Below are 20,820 nucleotides of genomic sequence, written 5' to 3'. Positions count from 1 at the left end.
ACACAGATGAAATCCTTTTGTGAAAAAAATACATTTCAGAAACAAACTTAGTGCGAATGGCACGGTTTTACATTTTCTGCAGAACTCTTTAAAGTCTGGCTTAATATAAGACAGCTGTTCTGCATCCAGCGTATTTGCAATGTCACAAGTCACACGACTTCTGGAAAACTCAACTGTGTACAACTTGTGAGAGAATGATAGTGAAAGGCAGGGAGCATCTTGGTGCCACGAAGATGATTTTTATCTTGCTGACCACGCTTTGCCAACCGCTGTTTTACCGCATTCTAGTTGTGCAGCCTCTTTAGAAAGAAAAACAAAGCAACGAGAAGGTGAATTAAAGCTGAGCCTTGAGTCAAAAGGTAGAAAGAACTCATTGGCTACCTTGCGGTTAATTTGAATTACTACGACTTAAGAGGGTATTTAAAAACTGTACATCAAGGATGAACAGAAATCGGGGGCACTCTTCTGCCCTTGTCTTCGTCTGATCAGTTCCGCCTCATCTTTCAAATCTGCCTTCTCTGCGTGATACCTCCTCTATTGTACTCTTCCCCATCATAAATAATAACAAGAATGGTAACTGTTCTTATTATCAACGGTAAATTTTATTGGCCACTGCGAGCCAAGCAACGCCAAAACACTTTACACGCGTTACCGCCTTCGATTGTCACAAATAACCCTGAGGAAGGTGCTGCCTTAATTTTACAGATCAGGTGGCTGTAGGCTGAAAAATAAAGGTCTTTGGCCTCCGGCTCTGTGCCTCGCACATCTGCTCTACCCTAGCACTTCTTGCACCCAGGTGGTCAACGTCCACGGGCTTCTGTCCTTCAAAAGGTGAGTCCTGGAGGTCAAGGGTCGCCTCTAGTGCACCCCACTCGCCGTGCCTAGGAAGTGGAAGAGCCAAAAGAGGGGAGCCAGCCTGGGCGCCTGGGTGGCTCAGTTGGTTAAGCGACTGCCCTCGGCTCAGGTCATGATCCTGGAGTCTCTGGATCGAGTCCCGCATCGGGCTCCCTGCTCGGCGGGGAGTCTGCCTCTCCCTCTGACCCTCCCCCCTCTCATGTGCTCTCTCTCTCTCATTCTCTCTCTCAAATAAATATATAAAATCTTAAAAAAAAAAAAGAGGGGAGCCAGCCTACTGGCTTCCCCACTTTCTTGCTCCCCAGGCCCACACGCCCCAAGCGGGACCTCTAGCCGAGGCCAAGCCCTTCGAGGTTTGCCGGGAGGAGAACGGCGCTGAGGCCGGAACCTTTCTCCTCTCGCCGCTGTCATCCCGCGGAGGTCGGAACCTTTCTTCTCGCCTCGCGTTGGCGGCGGAAGCGTGCGGAACCGGAACGGTCCTCCAGCGGCCGGGCGCACGCCGCGGTCGCAAGCTGCTGACGTGAGCCGGCCGGGAAGTGGACCGGGGGTGTGGGTCGCTATGGCGGTGGATATCACGCTGCTGTTCCGGGCCAGCGTCAAGACCGTGAAGACGCGCAACAAAGCGCTGGGAGTGGCAGTGGGCGGCGGCGTCGATGGCAGCCGCGACGAGCTGTTTCGCCGGAGCCCCCGGCCCAAGGGCGACTTCTCCAGCCGGGCGCGGGAAGTGGTGAGCTGGTTGCTATGGAAACGGCGGGCGGGCGAGGGGGGCGGACCCGCGACATGGACCCCAGACCCCGAACCGGCCCCTGTCCCGTGTTCACTGTGTGAAGGAATAACTTGGAGGATAAAGTGGTCCGAAGTGGGGACAGGGGAGTTGGTACCAGGGAGCCTCCAGCTGTCTTGGGAAAGGAACAGCTTTATTTCGGGGAATGGGAACACATTTGGGGGAAGTCCAGAATTTCTTGTCCGCAGAATTCTTGGGCCGCTTGGCGAGGTATTGAGGTCGCCGTCACTGCAGACTTGAACGTCGGGGAAGCTTCCCCACAGGCCTTTGCTTTTCTGTCTCAGCACTGACCACAGTGTATTTGCCTCTTCTGTTTACTTGTTTTGTCTCCCTCCCCCTCCCCCCTTCCCCGGCTCAGTGAGATCAGAGATCCTATTCACCTGACCTCTCCCTTCCGCTTGCCTCCTGCTATATGGGTTCAGGGCCCTTGCTGGGGATCAGTAGGTCTTGAGACTGGTTTAGGGTAATCTTTCACAAACACTGTGTGTTATTGTCTTCTAAACTGCTTTCTGTTCCCTGAACACAGTAGGCTTTCGTTCAGGAGAGCAGGGAACTCTTTCAGGACAGGAACAGTGCAGGTGTCACCTCAGAACCCCAATGCCCGACTCATAGCACTGGCCAGTGAATGTTTTTGAATGTATGAAGGAACAGATGGTTGTCTGTTTTCTCCACTGAACAGGAAACTCTCTAAGTGGGGAGAGAATGTTTACCTTGTTCACTTTTGTATCCTTGGCGGCAAGGGTGGATCTAGTATTTGTGGAGCTTGATTGAAATAAGCTTATACAGTTCTGTCTCTCCTCTTTAAGAAATAAAGATACAAAATCACGGGAAGAGGGTCAGAGCTTTGGAAGGGGCAAGTGAGGGGCCCTGAAACTTAAACTTCATTAATTTCATGGTAAATCTTCTCTTTGGCAGGCGGTCCAATGCCTGGTACTTTGTAGGCTTTCAGATAGTTTTCAGTGAATATCTCTATGCACGAATTAACGTATGGCAATTTGCAGAGGGTATGTGAGGATCAGAAGGGGATTGGACCAGGTGAAGACACTCTGTCCTCAATAAACACCTATTAAACACCTGCCTTCTGTCCAGCACCTTGTTAGAATAACACAATTCAAAAGGAATGGTGGGGGAGACAGTAACAACACGAGTGCCATCCAGCCTCCTAGATAGTGTGTAGGGTACAAAGGTGAATGTGGCCTGTTCTGCCTGAGGGCCAAGAAAGGCCTTTTAGAGGCAGTGATGCCTGGAACAAATCTTCAGAGAGGGTGGAGAAAGGCCTCTCAGGCTAAGAGAAGAGTATGCACAAAGGTGTGGAGATAGGTAACTTATGCTCAATTTATATGTACTCAGTGCTTGTCTACCCATTAAATTGCAAACAAATTAGTAATATTTCAGGGTTTTTTTTTGGAGGAACATTATATTGTCTGAACTACTCCCAAATAATGATGAATATGCCACTCTGCAGTGTTATTGAATTGTTTTGATAAGCATATGAGTGTGGCTGGAATGTGGGAACTTTGCTCTGCTGGTAGACGAATGTTATGTGGTAGAGAGAGCACTAGAGAAGGAGCCAAGAGACCAGGTTGTTGTCTTAACCCTGCAACTATTAGCTGTATGAGGTTATTAAGCAAGTTTTAAGGCCTTAGTTTATTTACCTGTAAATGTTCCCTTTTTCCCCTTCAAACAGCAGAAGACTTTTAAACTGCATTGATCCCATATTTATAGCAGATCAAAGGAGGAGCTTCCCAGGTTGAAATGAGAGGAAAGGAAACTAGGACATTCTCCCTTCACCTCCCCCGAGGTCTGCCCAAGCTCTTGAGGTTCCTCCTGTAGAATTATGGTATGTGAAGGTCACAGTTTTTTGGTTTGGGGAGGTCCCTTTCTAACTCTGAAATCACTTATTTATGAGCACTGTGCTAATTTCGGATCCTATTCCGGAGTAGGGGATATGCAAGTGGTAGAGACAAGAAGCATAGCTGGGATGGCAAGCCTTATGGAGGTTTAGGCCTTAGGCCTTTCCCTGAGTGATAAGAATATGCTTTAGGCTTTTGAATTAATGAGCCTCAGGGGCAGTGACAGGACCCTGGGGTGCTGAATTTCCTGTCACTGGAGGCACTGAATCAGAGGGTTGACTGCTAGTCAGAAATGTTTGAGAAGAACTTTGCACCTTAGTCAGAGGGTTGGATTGCATGCCATTGAAAAGTCAGTTCTGGTATTTGATGATGTGGGTAGGTGCTAAGGCTTGGAGAGTCTGTGAAGTAGGGACATAGGCTGCGTTGTTCAGGACTACTGCCCCTCCTGACATAGGGAAAACATGCATTCTTTTGAGGAATTTTGATTTTTATGTTGTAGTTGCTTTGTGTATTACCTCCTGTTCTTGCAACCATTCCCTCCACACCCTCTCACCCTCAGAAACTGTAGTATAGAGCCGGTGAGGGGTGTCCTGTGCTCTTGCCACAGTCACATGTGTCAGAGGCTGGCTGTTATTTTGTTTGGCCTGGATTCCTTATACATAAAAGTCTGGCCAGTACTAGGAGCACATAGTCTGGTTTGGGGTTAGCTCTTGTCGTCAGACCTAAGGAAATGTAGCAGGTTATAGTAATGCCTTTGGTTGAATGTCTTCCTCGAGGCACTCACTGTCATTTCTAGGATGCACATTACCTGGTTCAATTCTAGTTCTTCTCATTCCTCAGTTTGGACAAAGCATATTCCTGATGTCAATTTTCCATCTCACTGTATTGTTGTAGAGGTTTTATTAAGATTAATAAAACTGTGTTGATTTTTAATTTTTCCCCACAGGCTGGTTTCTTCAGCATCATTCCTTTAAATATTTAACTCTTATGCTCAGTTTTGCTGAATTCATGTATACTCAATGCATGTGTACCCATTAAATTACAAACAGTAACAACGTTTTCTGTCTTGGGGTGAGGAACTTACTGTATCTGAAAAACTCCAGACAATGACGAGTATGCCACTTTGCAGTGGGAACTGGATTAATTAACTCATTTAGATTGTGCGGTAAATGGGGACCTTGGGAGTGGACAAAGCACAGGGACTTGGATATAGAAGATGTGGATTCAGATCTGGGCTCTCTACTTAGAAGTGGGTGACTTGGGCAAGTCCTCTTACTGAGTCTCATTTTCCACTTCTGTTGCGTGGCCGTGATCAGACTTTACTGAACTCCTAAGCTAATTATCAGCATCTTCTGAGACTGTGTATCATAGAGAACCACACTTACGGTTACTGTTCCCCTTCGCCCCCTACCTTCACCCCATGTAGGCCATTCAGACATTTTCATCAGTGGCTCTCAGCTATATTCCCCAAACCAGTTAGCTTTCCCGTACTTTCCTTCCTTGCTTGAAAAGAGGAACCAAGGAAGTACACAAAGGAATCCGTGAAAATCCTGTGCGGGTGTGCATCGGTAGTGCGGACCGCAGCATTCCTCTGTGAAGGTGACGCTCTATCAGCAATGACAAATGTAGCTGTTCCTCTCTCTTCCTCCCTGTGACCGTGGAAGCCAGTGCTAGTTTCCTAGTAGATCTTATGGCTCAGAATCCTTTGCAGCATTGTGGCCTAGGCAGCCATTTATTGGGCCTGGCGGTCAAGTTGAAATCTGCTTCACATCTTGCCTGACGTAGAGTAAAAACAGAATCTGTATGCTTAAACAGAACCATGGACTTTTTTTGTTAAGTACTTAAAAGGATCTCGAGTTCATGTTGTTCAGGTTTCTCATTTTGTAGGTAGGAAAACAAACACCCAGGTAAGTGGAAAGACTTGCTCAGAGTCTTAATAGCTGAGTCATAGGACTGAGCCAGAGGTAGAAGCCAGGTCCTATGACCCTAGTTTAATGTTGTTTATTTCCCACACCTCATCCTGTACCTTTTAAACCAGAAAATCTTTGGCTTTTGAATGGCAGTGAGTTCCTTCTTGAGTGAATATGGAATTCATAACTGGATACTGAATGGGTTTAGAGCAGAAGGACCTGAGTTTGAATGCCTTTTACTGTATGAATTTGAATGCCCTGTACTTACTGTATGGACTTGGGCAAATTACTTAACCTGTTTCCTCCCTTCTAAAATAGAGTAAGAGCAGCCTTAAAAGATTGTTGTACAGATGAAATGAGAAAATTATACATGTGCCTGCAGGAGTGTGAATTCTTTGGGTTGCAAGTAACAGTAACCTAATATAAACTAACCTGAGCAAAATGGGACTGTCTTGGCTCACGTAACTGGGAAACACGGGATAGAACTTCCTTCTCCAGCTCTTATCCATAAAACCCAGGAAGGACTCCACTTGGTTCTGCTTGGATCCTGAGCCCTCATAATGGCCTCAGGGGGGATAAGGTTCTTCCTGTGGCCAAGTCATATGTCCGCCCCAGCAGGTGGCCAAAGGTGGGTTGGATGCTATGATTATCACCTCTCTAGAACCTTGGAGAAGGGAGTGCTCTGTGGAGGAGTAGGCAGTAAGGGTGGGCAGGCAGTACCAACTGAAATGTTCCTAGTGCCTGGCACAATGCCTGACCTGCCTTCCCCTCAGCTGCCTGGTTGTCTTCAGCTCTGTGAGGAAGGGAAAACTAGAATCGTGCAAGTTTGTAGTGACAGGCTTTCAGTGTGGGAGTCTGTGTGGAGGTGCTTCCAGTGTCAGCTCTTTGTTACCCTTACTGCTTTATAAAGGTTGCTGAGGCCAGGGAGAGCACCAGGTGGGAAACCAGGACGCTCTGAGCAGCCAGGCTGGGCCCAGGACAGCAGGAGCCAGTGAGCAGTCCTGAACAGACCATCAGGAGACCTGTGCTGCAGTGCAAGGTCTGTCACGAAGCGGGCAGGCCACAGAATCTCTCTGGGCCTCAGTTTCCACTTTGGTTACATGGAGCACTTAGACTATGTAACTGCAGTGATTTCTTGTAAAACAAAGATGATCTGATTCCCTGTCACGTAATAGTGACCCTGGGCTCTGGAAAGTCTATTTTCAGATAAGGCTTGCAGATGAAGTTTTCTTTGTTTATTACACATTGCTTTTGTGAAAGCTGTATGTCTTCTATTTATTTTGAGTTTTCAAGGAACTGATTATCTTGAGCTTCTGGCTAAAATTCAAAGTTCTTATAGTGGCCCAAAGCCAGATGCTTTGGTCCTGCTCCCTGTCTGACCTCATCTCCTGCCACCTTCCCCTTGCTCACTCTGTTCCAGCTGCCCTAACCCCTTTGCTTTTCTCCCATGAACAGATAGGTCCCCACCTTAGGACCTTTGTGTTTGTTGTTACCTCTACATGGGACACTTCTTGCCCAGATTCTGTGTGGTTTGATCTTCAGGTCTCTGCTCGAATGCTGCCGCAGTGAGACCTCCCCCGACTGCCCTGTGTAAAGTAGCATCCTTTTCGTGTGCCTCACCCTGCTTTATTCTTTTCATTATCTAACGTATCATGTATCCATTTACTTATGTGTATGTATCCACTGGAATTTGTGCTTTGTGAAGACAAAGACTGTGTGTGGTCCACCACTGAATCCATAGGTTCTAGACAGGGCAGGGACCTAGGTAGTCAATATTGCTTGTCACTTTGCTTTCAGTTTTGGATCTAGTTGATCTCTGTGCAAGGCTCCTTCCCATTCTAGAAATGTGTGATCCTAATATTCCTGAATATTACACAGTATACATTTACACTTAATCCAGTATCTGGAGTAAACATTAAATAGTATCTTTTATTATAAAGATTCAGTTCCTACCTCAAGAAGTTCACAGTCTAGTGGAGAAGCAGACATATAAATAGCACAACTTTTGAGTTGACAACTATTTGAGTGACAGCTGTAACCCTCTCAGCATTGATTCCCCCAGGTCCTCCTTGATTCCTTTGAAATCACATGGTTGACCTTGTGTGCTAGTGTAGGGACCCAGAAGTTGAGCTGGGAGGGACCACCTGGATTATTATCCAGAGTAGCTGGCAAGAGACTTTATTCCAAGGACTGAGTATAAAACTGGGGATTTCAGTCCAGGGAGCATGCTTCTAAGAAGCAGTATCAGGCAGCAGGTGCCAGGGGTCAGTGAGAGGCTGGACACAGGGCCACAGGAATAGATCAGGAAATAATGCAGGTTTAGGATGCAGGCTGCAAACAGAGCATGAGTTTGTTGAATCAGAGAGATTTTTTCTTTTTTAAAACAGAAACCTTACTGCAAATGAGATAAAGAGCAGCTTTGGCTAAGGCTGGAGGGAGGGGGCTAGGAAGAAAGAGATTCATTAGCCAACCTGTCCCTCTGCCACCCTTTCCCCTTCTCCTTGAGGAGTCCCTTGGGAATCAAACATAGGACTCAGAGACACAGGTTAAAAACAACTGTGTTAATGTTCTCCAAGGCCTCTTTTAGCTTCATCATACTGTGTTTTTGTGGATCGTATTAACTGTGTACTGTAAGCAGAACTCAGTGCTAGAGACTTTCATGGTATTAATAGCCCTCTGTGTGGGTTGCCCTTCTGAGTTTTTTCCAGAACTTATGAAGACTGCAACTTTTAAAATTCTATTTATTTAGTAATTCATTTACTCCATCATCCTGTAAGTATTGAACACCCAATATGTTTCAGGCATTGTGAGCACACAAAAAGCTATGAGACCTATGCCTTGGAAATACAAATAAAGGATAAATAAATCTCCTTGAGGGGTAGTCAGTGGGAGATCAGCCTGGACTTTGAAGGACAAGAACTGTTCCACCAGACAAAGGAAAGGTGATAAATCACGTTCCTGGCAGAAGGAAGAGTATAAGCAGAGGCACTGATGCACAACAGCAGGGTGATGGGGGGAGCGGAGGCAAGACTGCGGTGGGTGAGCCCTTTTCTGGGCGAGGCCTGGGGGAGGGTCAGAGTGGCAGGAGATAAGGCTTTGTGGGATTGGGTAGAGCAGGTGGGCCAGTTTGGCCCAGGGGCCAAGGCTGACCTGCTGCCTACTTTTTGAAAACGAGATCTTCTTGAAATGTGACCACTTTCATTTGTGTACATATAAGCTGTGGATGCTTTTGTGCTAGAGTGGCAGAGTTGTAGTCTGTAGGGGCCTGCGAAGCCTAAAATATTTTCTCTCTGGTCCTATAGAGGGAAAGTTGGCCACCCCTTGGATGAGAGCACCATCAGCAGTGCTACAGAGTTTGGACTTTGTGCTCTGAGCTACACAAGCAGAGGCATGAAAGGATCATATTTGTGATTTAAAATAACCAGCAATATTGAGGGTGGGTTTGGAGTGTAGCAAGACGGACCTAGAAGAGCTAACTAGGAGGCTGTTGCAGGCAGTCAGGAGAAAGCGGTGAACTGGTGGCAGTATGGTTGGACAGGCGTAGATGGATGAAGCAGATGTGCAGGAGGCAGTAATGAGTGGGGTTAGAAAGAGGAAGAAATAGAATAATTCCCAGCTTTCTGGCTGGAAAGTTCTGGTAATAGACTTCACAATAATTTTTTTTTCAAAGTTAGAGTAGAATGCCAGTTACTCATGCCTTCTTCTTTTGGTTCTAAACAGTAGAGAATACATCCAAGGAGCCTGATGGACATTGGAGTTTTATGAGGACAGCAAGTGGTGGGGGCGCCTGGGTGGCTCAGTCAGTCAAACATCCGACTCTTGATTTTTGGCTCAGGTCATGATCTCATGGGTCGTGGGATCAAGCCCCATGTTGGGCTCCGTACTCGGCTTGGAGTCTGCTTGTCCCTCTCCCTCTGCTCCTCCTACCGCTCGAGTTTGCTCTCTCTCTCAAATAAATAAATCTTAAAGAAAAAAAAAGATAGCAAGTGGTGGATAAGTCTCCATTGGCAGTGCTTTTCGGTAAACCTGAATTGGAGAGCGTAGCTGGAACCCAGTGGGGTCCTCCCACTTTGTCATATTTCTGTGTTGGAGGCCATTGAGTCTACAAAATAGGCACCTGGGACATATGCCCAGCCAATTGCATGGAGATGTGCAGTGGGCCTCACATCCAGCAAAACTCTGGCCTGGGCCTTGTGAGTGAGTCAGGCTCACCAGATTGCAGATGGGGATAGAGACTCACTGGGGCTCTTTTTGATGCCAGGTTCTTGTGCAAAGTTCTGTTCCCCTCAGTTCTGCTTTCTTCATTCTTGAAAGAGACTCGTCTTGGTGGTGGTGATTGTATCACATACTACAGAGGCATGGTGCGCAGGGGTAGTCCGTTGGTTTTCTCCTTCATGCCAAGAAACATCTAGAATGGGTCAAACAGTTCTCTTCTCAGTTTCTAGCTGGCAGGTCACCAGCAGTTCAGTGTATCACCTACTAGGTAGGACAGGGCTGCTGAAATGGGTCCCCCGAGGATGACTTTTTTTTTTTTTTTAAGATTTTTATTTATTTGACAGAGAGAGACACAGAGAGAGAGAGGGAACAGAAGCAGGGGGAGTAGGAGAGGGTTAGCGCGAAGCAAGGAGCCTGATGCAGGGCTCAATCCCAGGACCCTGGGATCATGACCTGAGCCGAAGGCAGACGCTTAACGACTGATCCCACCCAGTCTCCCCAAGGATGACATTTTTAATGAATTCTTCCTGTTCAGGGTCTGGCTGTCCCTGATTGAGAACCAGATTTGTCAACATACTGAGGGTAAAACCATCTATCGTAACAGATATCAACCAAACTCACATCAACTTGTATAAAAGTTAGTTCATTTATTTTGAACAGTGTAATTAGTACTCAAGAGGTTACAAATTTTGGAAAATCAGTCATTTTGGGGCTTCTCTTAATAGGTTAGGAGCTCTGATAAGATATGTACCTGATCTCATTTAACTTTTATCTTTTGGGGAGGATAGAAATACAATATTATTAAGTGATTTTACAGTATTGGTATTATGAATAATATTCTAAGAATAGAATTCATACAAACTTGAGGTTTTGAGGTTTCTTGTTACTGGAAATCCATATGGGCTCCCTCTGGTGGGCAGCGCATCAGTGAAGTCTACAGTGGTTAATTACGGCTTGGTGTTTATGACATACTGGGTTTAAAATTGACTTAAAAAGAGGCCCCTTCAGAACCCATCTAAAAGAAAGCGATTAAACCAGAGGGATGAAAGGATGATGTGTTGAATGAACTTTGTGTTGAATAACTTTGGTATGAAAAGCTTGCAGCACAGTTGTAATTTTAAATTCAGTAGTACTTTTTTCTTCCTGACTTTCAGGTTCTCAAAGTCTGTAACTACTAGAGTTTGCTAGCTCCTCCTTGTCACAATTCCGTGTATGGCTATTTGTCAAAACTCTGTTGCAGCACGTAAGGTATACTTAACCAAGAAAGTGAATCTTTCCATTTCAAACCATTGTACACATTCCTGTTCACTTTTTAGATGGATGATAAGAAAATCCTGGTAAATGAACATTTGCATTTTTACAGTCTAAATAGAACTGACAGACTGCAGCATATCTTGACTCCAGAATTGAGAAAGGAATTAAAAAGCATAGGGTTTGAATTATGAATACTTCTGGACTTTGTCGTTAATTATGTGATCTTAGAAAACTCACCTAACTTTTTTTTTTTTTTTTGGTTTGTTTCTCATTTTTTCTTGTTTCTTTGATGAGGGGCTTTGGCTAGATAATCCTTAAGGACCTTTTCAACAGGATGGTTCCAGGATTCAGTACTCTTCTTTTTGAAAGTCCCAGGATATATCTTAAAATGCTTTTTGCAGTGACGACTGCTCAGTGTCTTGTGTCACTTTCGCCTCGAGTTCCTATGTACTCATAATTTTTACCTAGATGAGACAATGAGTTTGTTTTTCAAAGCTGACATTTGGTATGTTTCTTTCTACAAATGCATTTGATTTAATAGTGATTCTCTACTCTTAGAATGGACTATTATCCGCAGGATAGGTTTTTGAAGTTCCCTAATTATTTTAAATCTGACTATAAAAGTAGTAAGTGCTCATTAAACAGAATAAAAAGGAAAATAAAGTTCACAGATAGTACCACTGGCCAGAGATAGCCCCTACTACAGTCTTGGTACATAGCTTCCAGACATTTTTCTTGTTAAAACAAAAAGAATTTTTCTATACTGCTGTTAGGTAGCCCTCTTTTTTTTTTCTTTTATTGCTTTTTTGTCTTAACAGTATATTGTGAACGTTTTTCTATGTCCATATATATTGTTCTGTGTCACCAATTTATTTGGCTGTGTAGTCATTAAAAAATAGTTTCACATAGCGGCGCCTGCCTGGCTCAGTCGGTTAAGTATCTGAGTCTTGGTTTTGGCTCAGGTCCTGATCTCAGTCAGGGTCCTGAGATGGAGCCCCACCTTGGGCTGTGCTGGGTGTGGAGCCTGCTTAGGATTCCCTCTCTCCTTCCCCTCCCCCCTTCTCTCTAAGTAGATAAATAGTTTCACATAACTTATTTACCTGAACCCCTACGGAAAGATCTTTGGGCTGCTTTCAGTTTATCACTATTTTAAACAATAATACATTTCACCAAATTTGTTTCAAGTTTATAATCTCCTAAAAAGGTAAAAAATCTATAATTTCACTTGTTTTCTGTTTAATCTTTTCTCAAATATAAAAAAAATTGATGTTCTAATATTGAAAGGAAAATTATTCCTATTTTTTTAAGGGTTAAATATATTAGAACTTATTATCAGCACTGGAAGAGTATAGAAGAGGGGTAGATAATAGTTAGGGGGAGAGTAGTCAGAAAAACTTTTAAGTTGGAGCAGAGCCTTGAAGAGCAAGTGAAATTGAGTAGATGGTGGGTGTGAGGACTTTTTCAGTGACAGGAAACTGGCTGATTGAGCCAGTGGTGCTTCTTTGTGGGCAGTGTGAATTAAATTGGGGGAGGTGCTTTATGGCCTTAGCCCAGAGGCCTCCAGAGCTCTTGTGCAGCATAAATGCACATAAATCAGTGGCCATCCTATATCTAATTAATGACCACTTAAAATTCAATGAAAACATTTACAGTAGTAACAAAAAGCATTTCTAGAAATAACCTCAATGAGAAATGGACATGTCCCATTTGAAGAAAACTTCAGAATTTCGTGGAGGGATACAGGAGACTTGAATAAACAGAAACACGTATTGTGCACTGGAAGGGAAGAAAAAATGTTGTAAAGACATCAGTTATTCCTAAATTAAGTTGTAGGTTTAGTGCAGCTTTCATCAAAATTGCAACAGAATTCTTTTGAGAGAAACCTGCAAGTGGTCCTGAAATTCACCTAGAAAAAAGGATGGGTGAGATTAATTGTTGAAGAGTGGAAGGGTGTGTGTGTTGGGGCGGGGATACTAGTTTTGCCAGATATTAAAACATTTTAAAGACAAAAAGTATATATGTCTATGGATTGATCAGTGAAGCATATAAGGCCAGGTGTGTGTGTGTAACCTTTTCTTGATAAAAGAGGCATTGTAAATCAGTAAGAAAAAGAAGGTTTATTCAAGATGATTTGGGGGTAATTGGTCAGCACTCTGAAAAAATGCTCTGGCTTTTTTTTTGTTGTTCATATCTTACTGTATACACATTAAAATATATTTTTAGATAAACTAAAGATTTCATTGCCAAAGCAAAACTGAAGAAAATAAAAATGAATGTGAATGTTCTGTCTTACAGAAGTAGGAGGTCTTTGAGTTTAAAAACTAACAGCAGTAGTTTTAATAATAATAGCAGTGATGATTTTGATGATGATTGTGGTGGCAACTGTCACAGTTACTTTACGAAGAGACAGCAGTATTCCCAAGTACAGGGAAATTGTTAGGGAAACATGGCACACTGAAGAGGAAGTCATGGCGTGAGAAAAATTGCTTATATTATCACGTTAGGTTAAAAAAGTTACTACCAAAACCAGATATAATTAAAACTATGTATACGAGGGGCGCCTGGATGACTCCCTTGGTTAAGTGTCCGACTCTGGATTTCGGCTCAGGTGATGATCTCAGGGTCCTGAGATCAAGCCCCGCATCAGGCTCCCCACCAGCAGGGAGTCTCCCTCTCCCTCTGCCCCTCCTAGAATAAATAAATCTTTAAACAAGACAAAATTATGTATACGAAATTGGAAACAACAACAACAGCAGCAACTCTAGGCATAGAAATAGAGATCAGAAGGGAATACACCACAAGTTAACCGTGGCTGTGTCTGGGAGAGAGGACTCGGGGTGATTTCTTTTTCTGCTTCCATCATCCTGAATTTCTTTAATGAGCACATATTACTTTTGAAATGAAAAGCAAAACAGAAAAAGTGAAACTCCCGCAGATGAGTTTTTCTTTGCTGTGGTAGGAAATAGAGAAGAATTAATATCTTTTGATGAGAGAAGTGTCATGAGTAAGCAGTATCTGATTATATATTAAATGCACAACAGAGGGGGCCCCTATTTAAAGGAAGTCTGCAGTAAAACCTTTTGTAAAGGGAGTAATTTTCCTGTAAGTCAGCTGGATTTTCAATTCCGACTTTCTGAAATCTGAAGCTCTACAAGAAAATCATCCACAAATGTGTGGATGTTTTACCTTTCTGATTGTCATTCCGCAGACTCATCAGCAATAGTAATAGCTACCACTTGTTGAACACCTATTCTTCCTGGCACTGTGCAAAGAGCATTTTCATTTAGTCGACTGTCCTTACGGATGAGGTTCCTTCCCTCATGGAGAAACTGAGGTTCAGAGGGTTCAGTGAGCTGCCCAGGATGATGTGGGGACGGGGACAGTGAGCGTGCCCTGGGTTCCTAGGATGCTGAATGCGCGGCTGTGCACGTGGCGAGCACTGTCCCGGGTCTTGGCATTCCGCAGGCCAGATCACTGGTGATTTTCCCCCTGGCGTGTTGTCCTGTCATCTGCTCTCCTCGGGAGCATATTTTGGTCCATAAATCCTATATATTTGAAAGTTCCTGACTCGCTTGTAGGGGAAATACAAACCAAAGTTTTTTTTTTTTTTAATCGACAATTACCCAGTGACCATACGTTTCGTATAGGCAGTGTTGTGGTCTGTTTTTGAGGAAAAGGGGAAAAGATTTATGGTTTCAGTTAGTAAAATCGCTGAGAAGGAAGGAGACCCGATTTTTACATTGTAGATATTTGACAAAGTGTTGATTCTGTTTCTTCGTCTGGGGCACTAGTTTGTTATTTTGTGGATTCACTCAATAGTTGGTCCCGTGGAGAACTGCAGAGCCAAGATGCCTTTTCAGAATTACCCAGGTAAGGCAAGGGGTCAGGCCTTTGAAACCGCTGTGGTGGCCAGCCATTGGATGCGGGCTTCCCCCAGGGATTTGAACCATAACGTTGGGTGAAGCAGCTTTCCTCCGCTGAGGGCAGTTCCTTAGACAGACTTAGCTGGGAGCCATCGGCAGGCAGTTCTGGAAGCTGGGGGAATGAGGGCTTCGATCCTGAAGGCATAGTTCTGCCACACTACCTTTTAGGGTTGTTGTGAGGATTGAAGGAGTTACTGTAGGTAAAGCTGTTGGCACTGTAGCTGGTACGTTATAGATTCTCATTCAACGGCAACTGCTTTATTACCAGCTCCTATTGCTTGAGTATCTGCCTATGAGTAAGGAAGGCATTTAGATTGCTATATAGGATAGATGAGAGAGACTTTGATTTGGCCATCAAATGCTTACACTCTAGAAGGGGGCATTCATTCATTCATTCAATAAATATTTATTGAGCATCTAGTGTAGGCTGTGCACTGTTTTTGGTCGTGGGGTGGAGCCAAGTTAAGACAGCATCTCTGCTTTTGTGGAAGTTATATTCTTTTTTTTTCTCTCTCTCTTTTTTTTTAAGATTTATTTATTTATGAGAGAGAGCCTTCATGGGGTGAAGGGCAGAGGGAGAAAGAGAACCCCAAGCAGACGCCACACTGAGTGCGGAGCCCTACATGGGACTCCATCACATGACCCTGAGATCATGACCTGAGCTGAAATCAAGAGTTGGATGCTTAACTGCTTGAGCCACCAGGCGCCCCAGTATTCTAATGGGAAACTTATAGTAAGTAAGTAAATGGATACATAAAATACTTGGGTGATAAGTAAACTAATAAATATAAGACATATTCATAACTATAGACATCTTTAGTAGAGGAACTTCAGGAATTGAGAGGGTAGAGAGATTACTACTTCTGGGTAGGGTTGAGGGGAGACTTCGTGGAAGAGGTGGGCCTCGTAGATTTTCCACATGTGAAAATGAAGAAATAGGGCCGGAACGTGTGACAAAGGCTCCGAGGTGGCAAAGCACAGGACCGTAAAATGTATGGAGAAAAGCTCAGTTTAATGGAGGAGTGTGAGAAATAGGTCATGGAGTGTGCCTTGTATTTTCCTTTGGCCCCTCCAGATCCATTCTCTACCCTTTCCACTCTGGTCTTGCCCCAGGAGCCTGATTTTTATGGAGTGCTTGCCTGGGTTTCCTTGTTCCCTGGCTTCTGATTGGGTTCAGCCAGTGGGAGGTCCAACAGGAGATTGGAGGGCTGGAAGGGAGAGGGGTTGGTTGTGGGGTGTGTAGAGGCTTTGCGTCCATAATCCATGACTCGGGATGTCTGCCCACCCTAGGATTTTTTCCTTGTGTCTATCAGGTGTCCTGTGGGGTAGGATGGGGTTCGTCAGTGGGCTGGTACCAGCCAGCAATACACAGAATTGCATTGCAACCCCACTGCCTTTCAGGGTCGACCCTGAAAGGCAGTGACAAAGGAATTTCTTCCCATGGATAGACCTTATACAATTCATCTCTACCTTTTTATATAAGGTGGTTTTCATAGGAGATCTATTTCTCTCTCTCCCCCTTTGTAGCTCAACACTGCAATAGGGAAAAGTCAAGAATTTTAGCCTCAGACAGATTTTCTCTTAGTGATATGGCAGTTCATACTTCTCTTCCAAATATGACCTGAAAGGTTAGAGGTGGTAAATGGCTCTTACGGCATTTTGACTATAAATCTGCACTGGAAGAGAATCTGTAACCCATTATCAGATTCTGGATCAAGCTGCCTTGTCCTTCTCCTGTTTCTGTTTCATTGGAAATGTGTGTTTTTACGCTGTCAATGGACAGTTTACATATCTAATATACCTAATATTTAAAGGGAATTATATAATGAATACTTGATGTGCAAGCGACTAGTTAAATACTTTAACTCCAAGGGATTCCATTAAAGTAATAAGGAAATTACATTTAATTTTAAATGGTAGAAAGATTTTTTAATGTTATTGCTATTAAGCATGTATTACACACACTCAACCCATTTTTTGCAAATGAATTCCCAAAGCACAATTCATCTTTATACAGGTGGAAAGGAAATATTCTTGCAAAATTTGTAGTTTGATGTCGCCTTCTTAACTGTGGAGAGAAGCATACTTTTCCAAAGAATAGAATGTGATGGTTGATTGGAAACTTTTGGTGTTATGGGCTCTTAGCTCTACCTCTTGAAATAAGAAAATATATATAAATGGGTCCCCAGATGAAGGCGTGGTGGGGTACTTTATAGCCCTAATTGACTCCAGACATAGAGGCTGTGATTTGTAAGCAAGCAGTGACAAGAGGAAGTTAAATCAAAATTAAATTAAGGGAAGGAAGGGAAAAAAAAAGATATCAAGGAGAGGTGATGAATTTTCTGAAAGCTTCTAAATACTTATCTGTGGGTAAGTGGGAAGTCTGAATATATCTCAGTTATGTCGAAAGATGAAATCTGGAAACATTTCAGTCCTAAAAAAGACCTTCTCTCTTTTTTAAAAGCCTTTTTTTATATTCTTTACTTGGTACAGCTCAGTCAGTATGGGCGTATTTGCTTCTATACTTTTCCATGACTCAAACTGGCAATAAAAATCAGTATCTCCCATGATACACATGGAGTGATATTTTGGGAGGATTGGTTTTTCTGTTTATATTTTGGCATTTTGTCATTGTTCCAGCTTGTGTAAAGAAAATTCTCGGAATGCAAGCCCACCAGACTCTCATCCACACTGAGCACCATCTTTGCAGGGGTGTCCGTTGGTCTCCCTCTCCCTGGCCTACCCCAGCCAGTTAATTCTCAGGCCCGAGGGGACAGGGACTGTGTTGCACTCCCCGTCACAGCACAGAGCACCGTGCAGAGTTCCACACACATTTGTGAAATGAATTAAGTAAGTTGATGCCTTGGCTTCCTCTTTCTCATCCATTCCACTGCAGCCGTGTGGGTTCAGACCCTCACCATCTTGAGCCTGAGTTGTGATGCAACTGTACTGAGCCCTCCATCTCCTTTGGAGCCAAGCCACTGGGCTGAAAATGCTGCTTTCATCATGTTACTTTGCTCAGAAGCATTCAGTACTGCTCACTCCCCACACAACAAATTCCTGTTATTTGGCCTGCGTTCAAAGGCCCTTATAAAGCTAGAACTACCCACTTTTCCATTTTTACACCCGATGCTTCCTCGATCATCCCACCAGCTTTAACCAACCTACTCCATTTACAGCCTTCTCTGCTTTCTTGTCTCCTTGTTTGGCTCCCGCTGTTTCTCTTGCGTGGATGGCTCGCTCCCCTTCACTTACTCAAATTCTCCCCATCTTGAAAGCCACGTTCTCTCCTATACTAGTCTCTTTCTCCTGAATTCAAAGTGTTTGCTGCCATATTACTCATTAAGCAAGGAATTCTGGCTGTGACAGCCTTCGCGTGACTGTTTTTGTGTTCTCATTTAATTTTTGCATCGTTGCTTAACTTTCCAGGTGCTGTTGTGCTGGCTCACAAACTATATTGCTTACCTTTGGGTGTGGGGGTGGAAAAGGAGAGGTAGGACTCTGACTTGATCCTTCTTTGTATTTCCCGCCATGGCTCTCATAGCTAGCTACGAGCCCTTGGACAGGGCAGGCACTTCTTAATCATTTCTGTGTTCCCAGGCCTGGCCCACAGTAGGGTTTCAGTACTTGGTATGTGAGTAAATGAATAGAAGGCATTCTCAAATGTGTGTTTACTAGTTTGACTCAAAACTAAATTAATTAACATAGGTGATTTTCCATCTTTTAAAAGCCATAAAAATCCAGTTTTTCATTTAGCCTTTTTTCATCATTAACAGTTCTCCCTCCAGCACTTCTTCCTTTTGCCTGCCTCAGCTTCGTGCTGAAATGTAAATCAATTTCCTCTAATTCTTTTCCCTGTGAAATTGGAGAACAGCTGTTTAGTCACCTCCTTATAAATAACCCTTCACCAAGTTCAGTTGCCTCGAGGACTTGCTTTCTCCAGATTAAATTATCCCACAGCCTTTTCTTTTTCTCATAAAGGCCTTTTTAAAAAGAAGCATTTGTTATTTTTTATTTCTTTTTCTAGCTCTTTATAAAACTTTATTCTTTTCATAAGTGGCCCACAGGCTACCCATACAAGGACCTGGTTAGTGCTGCCTGGAATGGCGGGCACCTTGAACCTCACTCTTCCTTGTGTCCGGAGCACCCTGTTCACCGTTTTTATCGCCTGTCAGGTTTAACTTGCTGCTTATTCTCACTCTTTGTTCTGCCTCCTTTTTCTGTGCATTTCTTTATATGTGTAGCTTGATTTCTTCCCATAAACACTAACTTACTGCATCAGCAGCCTTATGGCTACAAGTTAGAACCCAATGCAAATTAGCTGAAATGATCATGGGAAAGTATTGATTTATATCACTGACAAGTCTAGTGGTATGACTTAACCTCTGGCATGGCTGGACCCAGGGGACATAGCAGTGTCACCAAAGGCCTGATTTTTCTCGCTCTCTCTGTTCTGCCATTCATGGTATTAGCATCTCCCTTAGGGCCCCTCCAAGCTCTTCCTTCATGGTAGCCAAAAAGCTGTAGTACTTGCAGACTTAACTTTCCCATACTACTCCATCTGGAGGAAGAGGAGAGAGGCTCTTTCCTTGTAGTATCCATCAGAATCTTGGAATTGACTCATATGCCTATCCTTAAATCCATCCCTGTCTCCAAAGGGAAAGGACATATGCTTAGTCGGTCTACTTGGGACTCAGCCCAGCAGCCGGACCAGTGTCACTTCCACCTGGTACACATAGCTGAGAGGAGAGGAAGAAAGATTTCCAAAGGAAATTTGGGGAGCTATTTCCAGGAGGACAAGAGCTGTGGATGTGGGTGGCCAACAATAAAAATGTACTTTGCATTCAAAATTGTGCCCTTTCATTCTGCCTTAGATTATTAATATCACTTTAATATCACCTTGAATGGATATTCCTATATCAGGTGTCTCTGAGAATGAATTCTTTATTCACTTACTATTTACTGAGCATCCAGCATGTGTCACGCGTACAAGTAGGTATTGGGCAAACAAACGTGAGACAATCCCTGAATTGGAGAAACTCATAGTCTAGTGAGAAGACTAACCTAGAGGCAAATAATTAAAGTGTGTTGTAAGAAATGGTGTTATCAAAGTATGTATGGCTACAGAAGTTGAAGTGAAGACCTCTTCACTTGGGAGGGGCTGAAGGGCTTCATAGGAGAGGTGAGTCTTGAAGGATAAAAGGTATTCCTTAGAATGGGAAAGAAAGGGCGTCATCCTAAAGGCCATGGTGAACCATATAACAAGTTTCAGCAGGGGACTGACGTGATCAGGGGTGGATTTTGGAAAGATCCTACTGCTGGCTGTTGGCAAACCCAGTAGAGGTGAGAAGTACCGGCAGCAAGGAGGAAGATCTGTTGAGCAGCCTTCATGTCTAATCAAGATGTGGTAAAGGCCTGAGCCAAGCAGGACAGAAGACAGATGCAAGATCTGTTTGACAGGATTTGGGACTTATTAGATGTAGGAGATGAAAATCAGTGGTTCTAGGTTACTTCAAGGTTTTAATTGTGGGTGACCAAGTGGGTGGTCAAATGTGTTCAGTTTTATAGTTGTTTGAGGTACCTGCTGAACAGCCAAGGGACACGTATTTGTCAGTTGTAAATACAGAAGTGGACCTCAGGAAAGGCTTCTGAGCCCTAGCCAGGGCTGTAGACGGGGAGACATCAGAGTATAGGTGGAGGTTGAGGCCTTAAGGAAGGAGCAAGATTGCCAGAGGGGAATTTTAGATAAGAAGCGGGCCTCAATTGGGAACATTTGAGAGACCGACAGAGGAAGGAGTCAGTGAAGTTAGGCATGTGGGTACCTCCAATAATGGAGCTCTTCTTATCTTGATAAAGTTAATGTCACCTGGGATGGCTTGTGGCATGGTGGTTTTGAGCAGGGACTCTGCACTCTAGTGCCTACTGGTGGGTGACTTGTAGATAAATTATTTAACTTCATTTCCTGATCTATGTAATGGGAATAAAGTGGTGCCTAGTTTTGGAAGATTGAAAGAGTGAAGTACTTT

The 20,820-nt window shown here is 43.8% G+C and overlaps 1 protein-coding gene across 1 annotated transcript in view; it reads left to right on the top strand.

Moving 5' to 3' along the window:
- The first annotated feature begins 1,343 nt into the window (after positions 1-1,343).
- Positions 1,344-20,820, top strand: part of STX18 (syntaxin 18) — a 116,975-nt gene continuing 97,498 nt past the window's right edge. The window contains exon 1 of the mRNA XM_028087635.2: positions 1,344-1,582. Within this exon, the coding sequence (XP_027943436.1) occupies positions 1,415-1,582 (168 nt within the window). The 5' untranslated portion in view covers positions 1,344-1,414. The remainder of the gene's footprint in view (positions 1,583-20,820) is intronic.

This window comes from Eumetopias jubatus, unplaced genomic scaffold (genome assembly GCF_037043125.1).
Source record: "Eumetopias jubatus isolate StellerSeaLion01/CBP00866 unplaced genomic scaffold, mEumJub1_p1.0 scaffold_2, whole genome shotgun sequence".
Classification (NCBI taxonomy): Eukaryota; Metazoa; Chordata; class Mammalia; order Carnivora; family Otariidae; genus Eumetopias; species Eumetopias jubatus.
This window is presented reverse-complemented; position numbering and strand designations above follow the sequence as displayed.